The sequence below is a fragment of the Gadus chalcogrammus genome, chromosome 6, assembly GCF_026213295.1.
Source record: "Gadus chalcogrammus isolate NIFS_2021 chromosome 6, NIFS_Gcha_1.0, whole genome shotgun sequence".
NCBI classification, from domain to species: Eukaryota; Metazoa; Chordata; class Actinopteri; order Gadiformes; family Gadidae; genus Gadus; species Gadus chalcogrammus.
The window spans coordinates 8868630-8886234 of NC_079417.1; the positions used below are offsets into that span (position 1 = coordinate 8868630).

At 55.1% G+C, this 17605-nt stretch overlaps 1 protein-coding gene across 1 annotated transcript in view; it reads left to right on the forward strand.

Moving 5' to 3' along the window:
* kat6a (K(lysine) acetyltransferase 6A) overlaps window positions 1-17593 on the forward strand; it is a 28165-nt gene extending 10572 nt beyond the window's left edge. Inside the window, exons 3-17 of the mRNA XM_056591615.1 lie at window positions 3418-3526; window positions 4386-4501; window positions 5004-5085; window positions 5310-5427; window positions 5902-6218; window positions 6572-6672; window positions 7193-7308; window positions 7710-7851; window positions 8923-9084; window positions 9740-9833; window positions 10672-10903; window positions 11713-11911; window positions 12373-13149; window positions 13443-13704; window positions 14164-17593. Coding sequence (XP_056447590.1) covers window positions 3418-3526; window positions 4386-4501; window positions 5004-5085; window positions 5310-5427; window positions 5902-6218; window positions 6572-6672; window positions 7193-7308; window positions 7710-7851; window positions 8923-9084; window positions 9740-9833; window positions 10672-10903; window positions 11713-11911; window positions 12373-13149; window positions 13443-13704; window positions 14164-17549 — 6213 coding nt within the window. The 3' untranslated portion in view covers window positions 17550-17593. The remainder of the gene's footprint in view (window positions 1-3417; window positions 3527-4385; window positions 4502-5003; window positions 5086-5309; window positions 5428-5901; window positions 6219-6571; window positions 6673-7192; window positions 7309-7709; window positions 7852-8922; window positions 9085-9739; window positions 9834-10671; window positions 10904-11712; window positions 11912-12372; window positions 13150-13442; window positions 13705-14163) is intronic.
* The last annotated feature ends 12 nt before the right edge of the window (window positions 17594-17605 follow it).

Genomic DNA, 17605 nt, shown 5'->3' on the forward strand with positions numbered 1-17605 from the left:
GGCGTGTCTTGTGTCTCTGGCTCCTTTCCCCGGCCCTCTGCAAACTTTCCTGCCGAGTCGTCAGGAAAGCGACCCTGCCGGCCATAGCGGCGCGGACCCTTGGCCTGAAAAAGAAACATGAGCAATTACTTGCTTCACACATAAAAAAAACGCCGGCTCCCAGACACGGCCAGAGGATTACTGGCTGTTGGAAGTTCCTTCACAGCCAATATTGGCTTAGGGAGATTTGGGTGTAGCAGTGAGGGGGGGAGAGGAAAGAAGGGAGACTGGGGGGGACTGACGGGAAGAATGGAGGGATGGCAGGGGGGGAGAGGGATGAGGCGAGTGTGAGCCACATAGAGATAGAGGCGTGGGCTCTTGGAAAGAATTTGAGGTTTGTCTTTCGCTGTATTCCTGTCACTGTGGTGGGAATGATTTTAGTTTTCTTTCTGTATTTTCGGTTTCCGTCTGGGTCTCATTTAGAGTGGCAGTCCGCAAACTAGTTTCCCTAGCATTCTGTGTGTGTGAGGGATCGGCTCTCTATCTCTTGGCCCCTCACTCGATCACGAGTAGGCGGGCGTGCGAGGTTGACCTCTGGTGCACAAGGAGTTAAGTGTCAGGGTGATTGAGTTGTTGGTCTCACGCAGGCGGCTTCTAAGCTGCGTTTTTCTCTCCCCTCTCTTCCTATCCTCTTCGCCCTCTTTCGGTTTTCCTCTCTCCCTGTTTTTCATTTCCTCTGTCCGCCCATTTTCCTTTCCCGCCTCGCCCCGTATTGCTGTAGTTGAGTGTTGTCTCTGATTGGGTCTCATTCTCTCTTTGAATCTAGCCCCCCGTTTCTGTGGCTTTATATAAACTGAATCAGTGTCACCTGGGGCCCAGTGCTTAGCGGGGACTTCCTCTTTAGGTCCTTTTGTTTTTTTTTTGTTTTTTTTGCGCAAACGGTGATTCACTTAAGGTGCTTTCACACTGGCGCTGTTTATTCCGTTTTTAATTTGAGCCTGGAGTTTTTCTCCCCATAGTGTGGTGAGTGTTGGGTGTTTTGTATATGCATGGGAACTCTGACCATACAAACACAATCTGGTCTGATTTAAAACAGAGGTCTTGGTCTGCTTAGTCTGGTTCGGTTCGTGTAAGGTGGGAATGGGATCGTCCAAACTTATGGGTTGAATCTTCACTTTTTCCATGAACTGGAAATAATAACGTATTCAGCTGGGTATACTTGAACTTCCTGAGATTCAAATGTATTGCGGTCAGTTGTGGTGCCATCGAAATATATTCGGATGATTACGTTAAGTAGATGCGGTCAAAACAGCCGTTATTAAATTATTCAGTGACCATATAGTGGAAATGGAGTTATTTTTAATTTGTAGATGCAGCAAAGCAAAACGAAATAACCCAAGACCGCACAAAGTTGTTGTTGCTTCATTACAATTGTCTGCAACAAGAATCCATTGTAAGTTTCCCTCCGATTTTCGGTGCAATGGATGAGCGACCAACATTCTGTCATGTGTTTACATTGTTTTGTTTGCTCACCTTACCACATTAAAATACAATAAAGTCCCAGCTAATAAGTGTGGAAGGGTCAATCCAATGAAGAGGCAGCTTTCCCTGAAGTGAAGGTGTCTATGCTTAACCTTTGACTACCTTTTGTGATTGTATTATGCATAATGTAATGTACAAAGGAGATATATTATAGCCATGAGGCTCATGAACTATTACTTGTATAATGCAGTCCCAGGTTTTACATTAAGACATAATTAAGCTGGAGGAAATAAAATAAGGCTCTGCCGCTAATACTTATCGCGTTAACCATACCCTTCTTTTCCACTGCTTCATCTTTCAGTTTGTCCGACACACACACACACACACACACACACACACACACACACACACACACACACACACACACACACACACACACACACACACACACACACACACCCCACCTTGCTAGTGTCCTCTGTGTGTGTGTGTGTCTGGATGTGAGGTGACTCAGAGGGGGAAATGAACCCTATAAATCAAGCGGTTGTCCCTGTCTCCTCCCTGCCTGGACCTGCCTGTGTGAAGCGCTGTGCATAGACCCCCCCTGCCCCCCACAACCGCTCTTTGACCACTGCCACATTACCATACCCTCTCAGCCAGGGGAAACGTTTTTCTAACCTTAGCCGAAGAATTATGCTGTCTTATGAGGTTTTGAAATTGTTGTTTATTGTATTTTAGGTAGAGGTTGTTGTTCTTTACCTCAGACAAGCAGCGAGCCCACGGCTTCCCAAGGATATATACAGACATAAGCACACCTTCACGTGCACGCAACTTTCCGTGTACGCACAAGCACCACGAAACCATGGTGATCTTAAAGATGTTTACCTTGCAGGTCATGCAACACAGCGCAGGGTTACACAATGCCAGTATTGACGTGATGTGTGTGTGTGTGTGAGTGGGCATGTGTGTCAGTATACAGAGGAACATCAAGATAAACGATTACATCACCCTAGGCTCTTGAGCATCCAAGTGGCATGCTTCAAGGCAAACATAAGCACCTGCAGCCCCACGTGTGCACGCGTCCTGCACTCTGGTCCCCTGAGTTCTGTTCATTATGGTCTGTCGCTCCATAACGCTGCACACATGCAGTCTGGAGTAGGGATCGACCGATATGGATTTTTTTAGGGCCGATACAGATTTTTTTTTTTTCCTCAGCCTTAGCCGATAACCGATACGCCGAAACCCATTTTCTTGAGCTGATAATAACGTGGAAATCCAGAGTTCTCGCGAGAGCACAATTTGAATTTGATCAGTCAGTCACTCTGGGAATGAGCAATATACTCGTATATATTCTGGGCCTCCCCTGGCCCAGAACATTAATCAATCACATCGATGTATCAATATAGGTGGGCCGAAAACGTTGCTGTTTTTAAGTGTCTTATCTATTGGTTAGCTCCACTGGTCTGGATATGTCACCCTTTGTATTCTTCTGATTGGTTGTAGTGTTATCCAATGTGTGTTATCCATTGATATTTTCAAATGCATGCTTGGTGCCGCCCCTCGAGTTGGGCCATTTTCATTACTCGTTGACAGACCCTACAGCTTTCTAGATGTGGGTTTGGATTTACAGGCTAAGCCTCCCTCAATTTACATCATAAAAATGACACAATGATAACAAATGTTACAATGTCTCAATAAAAAAGAAAAAGAACATTTATTGAACTATTGTCTGTAAATCATGCCGAAGGAAAAATATATATATATATCGGTCGATCACTAGTCTGGAGTGACCTTTGTTGCCACCATGCACAAACCATCATGCCCCGAACAATCGACACCTTTTCCGTCCGTACTCTTGCAGCCTCGTTCTAATGTTCTCCTCTCTCTCTCGCTCTCTCTCTCTTCCCCCCCCCCCCTCTCTCCCTCTTGTCTCCACACGTCTATTGTCCCTCTCAGCCCGTCGCTGAGCCCATCCCCATCTGCAGCTTCTGCCTGGGCACCAAGGAGCAGAACCGCGACAAGAATCCAGAGGAGCTCATCTCCTGCGCCGACTGCGGAAACAGCGGTGAGTCAACGGGCCGACCGAACGTATAAACCCAGACCAGGAGCCAGCACCCTTGTTTTGAACCAGGGCTAGGGCTGGGCAATAATTCGATATACGATTATTAATCGCGATACAACTCACGACGATAAGCATTAGACATAAATGCTTGATATAAAAAACAAACAAAAAAGAAAAGTAAAAAAAAAAAAAACTGTTCTGATATGGATTTACCTTATCACACAGCAGAAATAAACCTCTACAAACATTTGAGATTGTTGCCTCCCTGCCAAAGGAGTTTAATGTGATAGTCACTCACAGATCTTTTTAGTTTTAAACACATTATTTTATGTAGCATATCATCTGGTTTTACAATGTTTACATTTTGCACTTACTAAAGCACTATGTAGTTCATATTTTATAGATTAAAGTTCAGTCCATGTGCCAGGGCCTTTGTTCATCCACTTTTGTGGATTTCCCTTATCACAAATATGGCAATAAACAAAACTGTATGGTTTAACTAATGAACACTCTTCTTTCTTCAGGCTTCAGCAGAATGAAATTATATATCGTGATTAATATCAATATCGATCAATATCAAAAAAATAATCGTGATAATAATTTTTGCAATATCGCCCAGCCCTACCCAGGGCCCTGATCTAGATCCAAATCAGGACCCCAAGCTAGTCCCAAGAGGCCTCACTCCCTCCGGGTGTTGCAGGTTGAGGCATGTGCCTTTTGTTTATGTCCTTATCTGGACATGCCCTGTGTTCGCACTGTCTTTGAATTGTTGTTGTTGTCCAGAGCAAATCCTCAGCTTCCTTTCAAGGTTGCGTTGGATGTTATCAGATTGAGACGTCTTGTGTGTGCTGTTGTTCTGCAGGCCACCCGTCCTGTCTGAAGTTCTCCCCGGAGCTCACGGTCAGGGTCAAAGCCCTCTGGTGGCAGTGCATCGAGTGCAAGACCTGCAGCAGCTGCCAGGACCAGGGCAAGAACGCGGTGAGTAGAGGCCCGGTCGTGTGTTGGGGGGGGGGGGCCATGTGCAGCGATGCCCATAGTGTTTATGTGATCATCCAGCCCATATCGAAATGTAACATATTTTCTGCAAGAAATGCACCGTCAAGTTCCCTGCGGTTTTGTCTTTATTGATTCTTTCCTTGGGTCCTATTAATCACCTACGGTTCCAGTGATCAGCACTGAAATGATAACGTATACCTACGCTCTTGAGTAAAGCACGCTCGTAAACCCCGTCATTGACTCTGGAAATAAAACAAAATGAGGAGATATCGACTGTGTGTCGTTAAATCTTTATAGCGTAATTTTCTTTACCCCGTTGGGTAAAGAAAATGACCACTTTGCTTCCTACACAAACACGGCAATGACCTTAAACAGATTACAGGGATAATGGCAAAGTGGATTAGTAGTTTTAGTGGCTAATGGACTCATTTACTTAATTTGTGTCCCCTTCACCCCTATCCCGACCGCACCCCTCCCACCCTAGGAGAACATGTTGTTTTGCGACTCGTGCGACCGCGGCTTCCACATGGAGTGCTGTGACCCCCCACTCACGAGGATGCCCAAAGGTACACCGTCGGACCCTCGGTCACATTCTGTCTGTTTGGTTCAAAACTCTCCATGTGCATCTTCACAACCAATCTCCCGTGCCCTCCCTTTCTCTCCATCTCCCATGCCCTCCCTTTCTCTCCATCTCCCATGCCCTCTCTTTCTCTCTGTCTCCCACGCCCTCTCTTTCTCTCTGTCTCCGACGCCCTCTCTTTCTCTACATCTTTCTCTCTCTTCCCACCAGGCATGTGGATCTGTCAGATCTGCCAGCCCAGGAACAAGGGGGGAAGGAAGCTCTTACACGAAAAGGCGGCACAAATCAAACGGCGCTACAATGCACCGTTGGGACGTCCTAAAAACAGGTAGGAGACGAGAAACATGGCCCACTGCTTGTTCAGTGTTTTGGGGCCCCATGCTGAGAAGCACAGCAAGGGGGGCCCTGCCTGCCAACTGTGTGAATACACACAAGCCAAAGCTAAAAACAGAGGTTGAATAAACCAAATGGAAATGGGTTATTGTTTAATTAACCTATGTTATGTTGGTCTTTTTCCGAACACTACCATTTTCCAAAAATATTATTTAATTAGTCATATTCCTGCCTTCTATCAGTGAGGGTGCCAGCATCCCGCAGTGCCTATAGCAATGCCATGAAGCTTGGGTGTGGGTGTGTGTGAGTGGCCATGCGTGAAAGTGCGCATGACCCTTGGCTCACCTCAGCCCTTCTCGGACTGAACAGTAAACAGACGGTCGCTTTCCCCGGCGGGTCAGCCCGCATCCACATCCCGCTCTCTCCAGGTCTCCTCACTCACCCCCCTTCCTGTCTCTCTCTCGCTCAGGCCCGGGAGGCCCTTCAAGAAGCTGGTGGGACGGGGGCGGCGGCGGCGCTCGGCCTCGCCCGACTCGTCGTCCAGCTCGTCGTGCGAGGGTTACCCCGGCGACGACCGGCTGCTGTTCTCCCTGCGCGAGGACAACGAGGACGGCGACAGCGGCAGCCTGCGCTTCAACAAGAAGACCAAGGGGCTGATCGACGCGCTCACCAAGTTCTTCACGCCGTCGCCGGAGGGCCGCAAGGCGCGGCAGGAGGCGGTGGACTACTCGCAGCAGTGCCGCATCCGCAAGAAGGCCAACCGCAAGGACGGAGACGACCGGATGGGTAAGGACAACCCCCTGGCAGCCCCCTGCTCTAGGCCGCTACCCTACAGTAGGGGGCTACCTGGCACCCCCCTACTGTAGGCCTCTACCCTACAATATGGGGCTACCTGGCAGGCCTCTACCCTAAATAACCTTCTCTAGACCCCCTCCCCTGCACTATTCTGGAGCCCCCATCCTAGACCCCTTCGGTAGACCACCTACCCTAGACCACCTACCCTAGAACACCTACCCTAGAACACCTACCCTAGACCCCTACTTTTAGCACGTTACCCTAGACCCCTCTCTAGCCCCCCTAGCCTAGATAATCCAGGTTCTGTTTGCTGTTTACACACGGTGTTGTCTGCTGTCCTCCAGACAATCAGGACTGCAGCGACGACGAGAAGCTGCCCGGCCACGAGAACCTGACGGAGAAGGACATCGAGCTGTTCAGACATATCCAGGAGCTGGCTCTGCAGGTATACACACTGACGCACGCACACAGACACACAGGTGACTCGTAGCCATCAGCATGCCTTATACATGCTAATTGTTAAGAGTCAAAGCTATTTGGCTGCTAGCGTGAGTGCATGGGAGCCCAGCCCCTGCCAGAATTCCACTGGTAATCGTACATTAGTTGTGCGCAAGTGTGTCGTAGTTCACACACCTCACTGAGCATGAATTGCACTTTGAACCCAATTTGATGTTGAGCGTTGGTGTTTTTCTTTTGGTGCTCCACAGCTCATTAGCCTCAATAATCAGGGGGGGTGTAATCTAATCCCTAGTGTTTAATCTGTCTGGCCAACTAATCCCTATCTCTTTGTTCTTTCATACATCATAAACGATTACATCGACATAAACTCTACTTAATCAACTACATTTAGTTTGGATCTACTTTAGATTCTCTGATTTTGTTATTTTAAACTTGTTTTCCCTTAGCCTATTTATGTTGCATGAAAGCGTGAAGAAAATAAAGCTTGATTGGTTGACCTCCTGCAGAAAGTGGGTGTGAAGGGCCCACCGGACCCTCAGATGCGATGCCCGTCGGTCATAGAGTTCGGAAAGTACGAGATCCAGACGTGGTACTCGTCCCCCTACCCCCAAGAGTACAGCAGGTGAGGCTCCACGCACCAAGCCCTAACCCTAACTCTAATAAAAAATGTGTTAAGTAGCGGAAAATTCAAAATAAATATGAAATGTCATGAGCTTGCGTTGTATTGGAACACACGGCAGGAGCAAGAGCCGGCTAATGGACAGTGTGTGAGCTAATTTAGTGAAAAATGACTGGAGTGTGACCCTTAACAGCTCAGTTCCTCATTCCTAACCGGGGACCCTGCTTTGCATACCTATTTGGAATATATTAACCTAGCGTTTTCTTGCTGCGGCTGATTTAGCACATTTCTAAGTGTCCAGTTGGGGAAAGTCTCTGCTTTTCATGCAGCCCTCTCTCTACTGGCTAATATTTACCTCGAGATTAATCTTATAACACTTTATTTCCTCCTCCTCCTCCACCTAGGCTCCCTAAGCTCTACCTGTGTGAGTTCTGCCTGCGCTACATGAAGAGCCGCAGCATTCTCTACCAGCACATGAGGAAGTGCAGCTGGTTCCACCCGCCCGCCAACGAGATCTACAGGAAGGACGACGTCTCCGTCTTTGAGGTGAGGTCTGGCGCCCTGTGGTTTAGGCTCCGGCGAGGTACACCTGCCTCCCTGTGGAGTGGTCGGGGATGAGAGAGGGGGGGGGGGGGGGGGGAAGGGTAGCTCCAGATTGGAGGGAGAAAGGAGGTAAAATGACCGATCCCGCAAATGACACGGTTGCAATCAGTGCGGCAGCCACGCAGCTTTGCCGCTGCGCTATGCTGGAAGTGTTGCCATGGCAACACCAAACAACCTGAAAGGCTGATTGCAGGGGAGCGTGGATGGAATGCAGACGTCCCTGGACACAGGAATCACCAAGATCGTCCAGATTTTGTAGGATTCTTTTTATGTGTCAATGACACCTTTTTTCAAGGGAAGTTCTCAACTCTGTTAGTTTTGTTGAACTATTGCTCTGGATTGTGTCGGATCATTTTGATGCATCAATTTGCGTTTGTCTTTCACGGCAAGTGTCCCAATCTGTTAGTTTGGTTATTTTCCGTCTTCCCTGTATTCATTGTTAGTTGCTTGGACGACTCGTCCCTCGACCAGAGAGACCGGGCTCGGATGTCTTTCGTCTGTTTCTCAAACTTGTGGCCGTGAGCCAACCTGGCACATCAAGCTCTCTCCGCCCGCACGCCTCTCTGCTGTTCAGAGCAGAGAGCCTCTCTGCTCTCTACCGGCACTGCCTCTTTTCATGTGCAGGTCGTAGAGTCGAGCTGGTGTCCAGTGCACTGTTTGGTCCTTGAACCGGAATGGCAGTGCTCTCTTAAGGGCTTTCTGCAGCCCTAGACGGCGTGGTGTGTGTGCCACCATCGTACCCTGTCCACTCAGCTAAGGTGCTCAGAGGCTTGGCAGCGAGCCAACAGGCTTCTCACCTCTCACTTGTCATTCACTCGAGGCTAGCTCTCTGTTGGCTTCTCGGTCTCGGTCCCAAGAGGGGAGGCTAGATGGCAGTGTGTGTGCGGGTGGTAGTGTCTCTGCTTGCTCTGTTTCGCTTGGCTTCAAGGAGCGTTTATCACAGTTTATCAGACCGCCTCGTAGTCCGCCTATCTCCCTCCCACCTCATCCCCCTGTCTCCTTCCTTCCCCACAGGTGGACGGCAACGTGAGCACAATCTACTGTCAGAACCTGTGTCTGCTGGCCAAGCTGTTTCTGGACCACAAGACCCTGTACTACGACGTGGAGCCCTTCCTCTTCTACGTGCTCACCCAGAACGACAGCAAGGGCTGCCACCTGGTCGGGTACTTCTCCAAGGTATGCCCTTCTCCGCCCCGCCCACTCTGACGCCAAACGACTTGAGCCCAATGCCCCATACCATCTCTTGTCTCGAAGCGCTTGCAAAATATTTCCATGCCATTGACTTGACTGTATTTTGGGAACGTGATAGTGTTTTACCAGATCTTTACACGTGAATAGGTTCCGGAAAGCTAGACAGCTGCTGATGTCTGCAAACGCCCAAGCCCCAATTAAAGCAGAAATAAGTGGCGATGCCTTCCAGTTAAATGAGAACAAAAACATTAAGCCACACAGGAGATTTTTCCACCACACATGCTTTCTCTCTCTCTGCGCTGAACGACCTCGCTTCAGTGTGCAGGTGCCCACATTAACATGCGACCTTGCTGCTAAAAGCAATGCAATTAGCTGGGGGTGATGGGTGGTCATCTTACCACTATCTACATCAAGCCATCAAGCACACGACCCTAAAGTGTCTACCCTAAGACACACACACACACACACACACACACACACACACACACACACACACACACACACACACACACACACACACACACACACACACACACACACACACACACACACACACACACACACACAGTCTCTGTCTCTGTCTCTCTGTCTGGCTCAATGTTCCTGCTCTGAGGTGTGTCTGTGTGTGTCCTGTCTGCAGGAGAAGCACTGTCAACAGAAGTACAATGTGTCCTGCATCATGATCCTCCCCCAGTACCAGCGCCGCGGCTACGGACGCTTCCTCATCGATTTCAGTGAGTTGCACTACGACGCACAAACTAGAACACGCACGCACGCACGCAAACACAAACTAGAACACGCACGCACGCACGCACGCACGCGCGCACGCGCCCCAGGCGCCCCAGGCCCGCCAGACCTGTTGCATTTTTGATGGCTTTGTTTTGCGTGGTGGGAGGTGCAAGTACGTTTCCTGGCAACAGAGTTTTCAGTTTGAGGGTTTATTGTGCTGGGGGGCACATCCATGTGTAGTATCCATTAGCTTTGGCATCTGCATAGTTGCCTGGCAACCAGCTTGTATATACACCTGGGTCATTGTAATTGCCTTCCTTCCCAGACGGTAAGAAGAGAAGTGTTTAGGAGCTGGACTCGACAATCCATGCGAGTGTAGAGATTACTTGGAAATGATCTTGAGGGAAAAAACACAATGGCCTTTAAAGGTAAATTCACAGGGGAATTAAATGATAGCATAATAATGAAGATAACGAAATGACAGTCACATAATACCGTTGAATAATATATAATGTCAGCTGCTGTCCAGACAGGCTGACCATTTTTCTTGTGCTTTGGAGTGACATTGTCATGGAAGAAAAATATCCACTTACCGTGATATCAGGTTTTGTAGTCAAATTGAAAATTAAAATACAAGAGCAAAATAAGAGGCTTGAACTTTCTCGGAGAAGGAAATAAACCATAATAGGCCTCCTACCGTAGTAACGATGGCCATGTAGCCAATGTCACGACCCTCAGTTGCAACGTACGAATTGTGCGTATTGTGATAATACCAAGGACAGAGTACTGGTTGGGGAGGCTGCTACATCTCTCTAACCCCCTTCCCCCCCTCCTCCTCCACAGGCTACCTGCTGTCCAAGCGCGAGGGCCAGCCGGGCTCTCCAGAGAAGCCCCTGTCCGACCTGGGCCGGCTGTCCTACATGGCCTACTGGCACAGCGTGGTGCTGGAGTGTCTCCACGAGGTGCGCGACCGGCAACTCAGCATCCGGCAGCTGAGCAAGCTGACGGGCATCTGCCCGCAGGACATCACGGCCACCCTGCAGAACCTCACCATGCTGGAGCAGCGCGGAGACCGGTAAGAGAGCGAGGGAGAGAGAGAGAGAGAGAGCGGAGCCTTGAGCAGTCCATTCATGATGAGCTGCTCCCAGCGTCTGCCAACGTCACCCTATGGACTCGTGCGGTCGAATCCCCCGGTCTGCAGTCTGCCTGTAGGCGTCCTTGGGGCTTGTGAATATATTTGAATGGCTAAGTCGCGTGGGATGAAGGCGCCCGCTGAATGACAAAGTAGCAGTAGTATAATGAATTGTACGGTTCAAACGTTACGTTTAAAAAAAAAATGAATGATGTTTACAAGGCTGTGACGATGCCAATGTCCTCGTTGGCACGCTGGATGAATGGCAAAGTGTGTTCATCATCCTCATGGTTCCTATGGGCTATAAAAACAGTGCTCAAACGAGCACTAACAAGCAGCCCAAATGAATCTCCTCTCCTAGACGCTGATGGGTTCCCCCCGCCGTACGGTGACTGTACTCCTCCCAGGGTTGCTTCTTTATGGGCCATCAGACTGCTGGGGCAGCCAACAGCCTTCAGCCCCTGCGGTTGCTATGGCTCAAGGCTTAGCGTGAATCTGTTTTGGTTCTGTGTCGGGTTACCTCAGCTGAACAATCACCACACTTGCTGATGCGTCGTCTCGACGCAAGGTTACAATGTTTGAGGCGGCGCACGTCTGGTCCTCGCGGTGGACGCAAGGAGGCTCCGCAAGGACACAATGTGTCCGTCCACCCCCTTGCTCTGCGTCTCATCACGGTGGAACCATAACTGAGCCTTATTAAGGTGTGGCGCTGAAAAAGGGGGTTTAAACTGGTCTCTGTGTGCGTCCCCCAGGCTGGTGCTGGTGAGGCGGGAGAAGCTGGTGTCCAGCCACATCAGCCGGCTGAAGGCCCGCCCGCGGCCACTGGACGTGGACCCCGAGTGCCTGCGCTGGACGCCCGTGGTGGTCACCAACACGGTGGTGTCGGACGGCGAGGGGGAGGACCGCGACGACGACGAGGACGAGGAGGTGGAGGAGGAGGCCCGCGAGGAGGTAACCCCACTCGTCTTCACGGGAGGCAGATTAGAGATTCGCCGATGGTTTTCATTAACGTTTTTCACTTGAACTTGGATGACGTGAATCCTGAATCCGCATTTTGACATTGTTTGTGTTGCAGAACTTTTTTGAAAATTGTTATGGGTGTTAAAATCATACTGGGGTCATGAATACCATTTAGAAACCCTTAGATGTACATCAAAATAAGAACATACCGGAAGTGTCAGGGTGGAGCCAAGCAGTTTGTATTGTGACTCGCAGTGGAATATCAGCCAATCGCAAAAGAGCCTTTGACATAAGCAGAATCTGACCCAAAGTGTCGTGTGTGTGTGTGTGTGTGTGTGTGTGTGTGTGTGTGTGTGTGTGTGTGTGTGTGTGTGTGTGTGTGTGTGTGTGTGTGTGTGTGTGTGTGTGTGTGTGTGTGTGTGTGTGTGTGTGTGTGTGTGTGTGTTCCTCAGGTGAAGCCCAGCCACAAGATCTCTCCTCTCTCCTGGCACATCCACCAGGAGCGAGGGGGGGACGAGGAGGACGAAGAGGAGGAGGAGAGGAAGTGTTTCCCGGGGTTTCCCATGAACCACAGCTCCCCTGCCCGCTCCCCGATCCGCTCCCCGGTCCGCTGCCCACCGCCCCCCGCCGGGCCCGAGTCTCGCCCGCTGCCCCCGGCCAACGGGGAGCGTCGCCCGCGGGGACGGCCCCCCAAGAACTGGCCCTGGGGGAAGGCGAAGGACCGGCCCCGGGTCGGTCGCCCCCCAAAGAACCGGCCGCCGCCGCCACCGCTGATGGATGAGGACGAGGAGGAGGAGGAGGAAGAGGAGGAGCTGCGGGAGGCGCGGAGGAAGGGGCCGGGCTTCTCCTCTGGCCCGCCCTCCCTCTTCTCCCTGGAGAACTCGTCGTCCTCATCCCACCCCCTGGCCGCCGGGCGCCACCCCTCGGCCACGCCGCCGCGCCGAGGGCGCCCGCCCAGGAAAAAGAGGGGCCCCAAGCCACGGCTCAGAGTGGAGCTCCCCGACGACGATGACGACGACGACGACGAGGAAGACGAGGGCCTGCCCCAGCTGCCCCTGGGGCCCCGGCTCTCGGAGCTGCCCGGCAGGAAGACCTGCTTCAGCGAGAGCAGCGAGGAGGACGACGACGAAGAGGAAGACGACGATGAGGAGGATGAGGAGGACGACGAGGACCGGAGGACCAGCTCCCCGCCCGTCCTCTCTAAGCCCGCCCTGGGGCTGAAGTGCAAGGTGAGGAGAGGGAGGAATAGTACCCATAGGCTGGCCCCGCTCTGGTGCTTAGCCTGAACCGCTTTGATCGGAGCCTGCATGTTCACGCATGTCATATGAAGCCATTACCGACAACGAGCACGAGCGTGTATGCTTGATTTTCCCCTGCCATTGTCAGTAATGTCTATGAACGCGCCGTCCCCAATCGATTAAAAAAATTAGGAAATAACGAACCGCTAAACCCGCAGGCGCTGCAATAACGGCACGTGTGTAAAGAAACCCCCCGCCTCTCCTTCTCCCCCTGTCTCGCCCAGAAGCCGCTGAGAAAGCGGCGGATACGCCGGCAGAGCCACCCCCACAGCAGCGTCGTCACGGAGACCATCTCGGAGACCACCGAGGTGCTGGACGAGCCCTTCGTGGACTCGGACTCGGAGCGGCCCATGCCCCGGCTGGAGGAGGAGACCTCGCTGGGACACCCGCTCCGCCGCTACCCCCCTGCCCGCTCCGCCATGCGGCTCTCGGAGCCCGCCCTGAAGCGAAGCCGGCGCGCCAACCTCTCCGAGTCTGAGGACGACGGTACGCGTCTGGGTGGGGGTTTGTTTGGGTGTGGGTGTTGGTGTGGGGTGTCTGGGGGGGGTTGATTGTGTGTGTGTGTGTTTGTGTGTGGGGGGGGGGGGGGGGGGGGGGGGGGGGTGATTGTGTGTGTGTGGGGGGGTGCAGGTATGTGGGTGTCAAAAGTGATTACTTCATAGTTGTCCGTGCTTTTTTTTAATAGCTAGTGTCCTTTGAAAATACTTGAATGGATGTTTACATCTTGGGTTATTAATGTAAATCTGTCGAGCCGCCGGCCAGGGGGGAATATACGATGTGTTGAGAATAAGAATAAGCCGTGATTGATGGCCACCAGCCATTGGCTGCCACGCTCGGTGAAGATTTAACAATAATTCAACATCGATACATCTCGGGATATGACCGACGACTGCATGACCTTTTTATTAATGGGTTTCTAACGGAGCGTCTGGTTTCTCGTTCCAGAGTTGAGGCCCTCGCTGAAACCCATGGGCGCCCCCGCGTCGGGCCACCCGGAGACCCTGCCCCACGACCCGGAGGTCCCCATCAAGAAGAAGAAGGGCTGGCCCAAAGGCAAGAGCCGCAAGCCCCTGCACTGGAAGAAGCGGGGGCCCGGCCGCCCCCCGGGCAGCGGGCCCAACCAGCGGCTGGCCGCAGAGGCCCGAGCCGGGGCCCCGCAGCCGCCCAAGATCAAGATGAAGCCCGGCCGCAAGCCCCGCAGCTGGTACCTGCAGCGGGCCCAGGAGGAGGCGGAGCGGCAGCTGGGCCGCCTGCAGCCGGTGCCCTACCGGCCCGGCCCGGGCACCGCCGCCCCCGTCGGCCGCCCGCGGCAGAGGGACTCGGACGAGGACGACGACTTCCTGCCCCAGCCCGTGGAGCAGAAGATCCCCAAGAGGAGGGGCCGGCCGCCCAAGAACCCCGCCCTGCGGCAACAGCCCCCGCCGCCGCCGCCGCCGCCCCCCAAGCCCGCCCCTGTCTCCGAGCCGGAGGAGGACGATGACGACGAGGACGACGAGGACGACGAGGAAGAGGAGGAGTCGCAGAGGCGCTGGGAGGAGGAGAAGCCCAGCCGCCCGCCGTCCCGCCCCATGCTGTCCCCGGCCTCCGCCCCCGTCCCCTGCACCCCGGGGCCCAGGGCGCCGCCGCCACGGCCCCAGAACAGGGAGGAGGAGGAGGAGGAGGCGGACGAAGAGGAGGAGGAGAGGGAGGATGAGGACGAGTGCGCCAACAGGCGCCCCACTGCCATGCCGGGCTCCGGGAGCCGGCGGAGCGAGGACCACGACGCGGACGACGAAGGCGACGGCCACCTGGAGGACAAGAGCAGCAGCAGCATCAACAACAACAACAACAACGTCATCAGCAGCAGCATCAAGAAGAGGAAGAGCCAGGAGTCCGAGGAGGACGAGGAAGAGGACGAGGAGGACGAGGAGCCGGCGTCCCGAGCCAGCTCTCCGCCCGTCAAGGAGGAGCCCCAGGGCGGGGAGGCTTTTTTAGACACGGAGCACCGCGCCCCACGGGAGTTTGTCAGCAAGCAGGAGGAAGAGGAGGAGGACGATGAGGAGGAAGAGGCCGAGGAGGAGCCCCAGGAGGCCAAGGGCCGGCCGCCAGCGCCGGCCCCAGCCCCGGCGCCGGCGCCGGACCCCCAGCAGGAGGAGCGGCGGCAGCGGGAGCAGGAGGAGGCGGCCGCCGTGGAGACGGTCACCGGCATCCCGGTGGCGGCCGAGGCCCCGGAACTCCCGCCGCTGCACCCAGAGGACAAGGCGGTCACCCTGCTGATGGAGCCCCCCCACGCCCCCCACCACCAGCACCCTGAGTTCAAGGAGGAGCTGGGGCCCCCGCACCACCAGCCGCACCACCACCACCACCACCACTCGCACCAGCACCACCACCAGCAGCAGCACGCCCACCACGCCCACCACGGCCACCACTCCAACGAGCTGGACCTGGAGACGGTGCAGGCGGTGCAGTCCCTGACGCAGGGCGAGGCCCAGGACGAGGAGACGGAGCCCCCGCCGCACCACGGCGCCTACCAGGACTGCGAGGAGACGCTGGCCGCCTGCCGCACCCTGCAGAGCTACAGCCACGCCGGGGAGCCCGAGGACGAGGCGGCGCTCGCCCTGGTGGAGGAGTGCGGCGCCTCGCAGCACAGCAGCCCCCTGCCCAACCCCCCGCCGCTGGCCCCGCCCGGCCAGTCGGCGCGCTCCGTCAACAGCCCCGGCCTGACACCGGGACTGATGGACGCGGGGTCCGCCGGCCCCAGGGGCGGCACGCCCGGCCCCACCGGGGGCAGCGGCGGCGGAGGAAGCTACGCCCAGATCACCCCCGAGCACCCCGGCTCGCTGTCGGCGCCCTCGCAGCAGAGCATGGAGACGTCGCCCATGATGGACGTGCCGTCGGTCTCGGACCACTCCCAGCAGGTGGTGGACAGCGGCTTCAGCGACCTGGGCAGCATCGAGAGCACCACGGAGAACTACGACAACCCCAGCAGCTACGACTCCACCATGGGGGGCGCCGGGAACGGGGCGGGCATGTCCGCCGCCGCCGCGGCCGCGGCCGCCGCCTCTTCGTCGGCGGCCTCGTCTTCCTCGGGCTCGGCCACACCCTCCTCCGCCTCCCAGGGCGGCAGCTGCTCCTTCGTCCCCACGCCAGGCCTCGCCCCCTCCGGTTGTGGGCTCGTCCAGCAGGCCGGCTCCAACGCCGGGCCCCAGCCACCGCGCTCCGTCACCCCCGGCTGCGGCATCAAGTCGCCGCAGAACTGCGTGGTGATCGAACGGCCGCCCAGCACCAACCAGCAGCAGAAGAAGGTCTCCCAGCAACAGGCCAACTCCCAGCCCTCAGCTCCCACGCCTTCCCAGCAGCAGCAACAACAACAACAGCAACAGCAACAACAGCAGCAACAACAGCAACAACAGCAGCAACAACAACAGCAGCAACAGCAACAGCAGCAGCAGCAGCAGCAGGCGCTGTCCCAGTGCAGCATGGGAAACGGCTTCGCCTCCACGCCCATGATCATGGAGATCCCCGAGGGTGGCGGCGGCGGCGGCCGCAGCCTCTACGAGCGCATGGGGCCGGACTTCAGCGCCGGGGGCTACGCCCAGCCCTCGGCCACCTATAGCCTGGCCAAGCTGCAGCAGCTCACCAACGGCATCGTGGACCCCCACCTACCCATGCCCTACTCGCACGCGGCTTCCGTCACCTCCTACGCCACCAGTGTGTCCCTCTCCAACCCGGGGCTGGCGCCCTCGCCGCACTCCCAGGGCGGGCAGCCCTCCATGGGCACGGCGGCCAACCTGTCGTCGGGCTCCATGAACCTGGGCTCGCTGCAGCTCCAGTGCAACATGGCGCCGGGCAACCTGGGCCTGGCGCCGCCCAGCCACAGCCAGCGGCTGCAGGGGCAGATGGCGGCGGTGAAGGGCCACATCGCCATCCGCTCCAAGGCCACGCAGCAGCTGGCGCCGGCGCCGCACCAGCAGCAGCTGTACGGCCGCAGCTCGGGCGCGGTGAGCATGCAGGGCACGCCGCGCACCCTGGCCGTGCAGCGCGGCATGATGTCCAACCTCATGCCCACGCCGGGCGCCTACAACTCCATGAACATGACGCCGCTCAATGCCATGTCGGCCGCCGGCTACCGCATGCCGCAGCCCATGATGAACAGCGGCTACCACGGCAACCCGCCCTACATGAACCAGCCGGCGCAGTATCCCATGCAGATGCAGATGGGCATGATGGGCGGCCAGGGGTACCCCCAGCAGCCCATGCAGCCCAATCACCACGGCAACATGATGTACACCGGCCCCTCGCACCACAGCTACGCCGGGGTCCCCAAGCAGTCGCCGTACATGAGCAGATGAGCAAGGGGGGGTGGTGGTGGTGGGGGGTTGACCTGACACCCCCGCTGTGCTGTCCA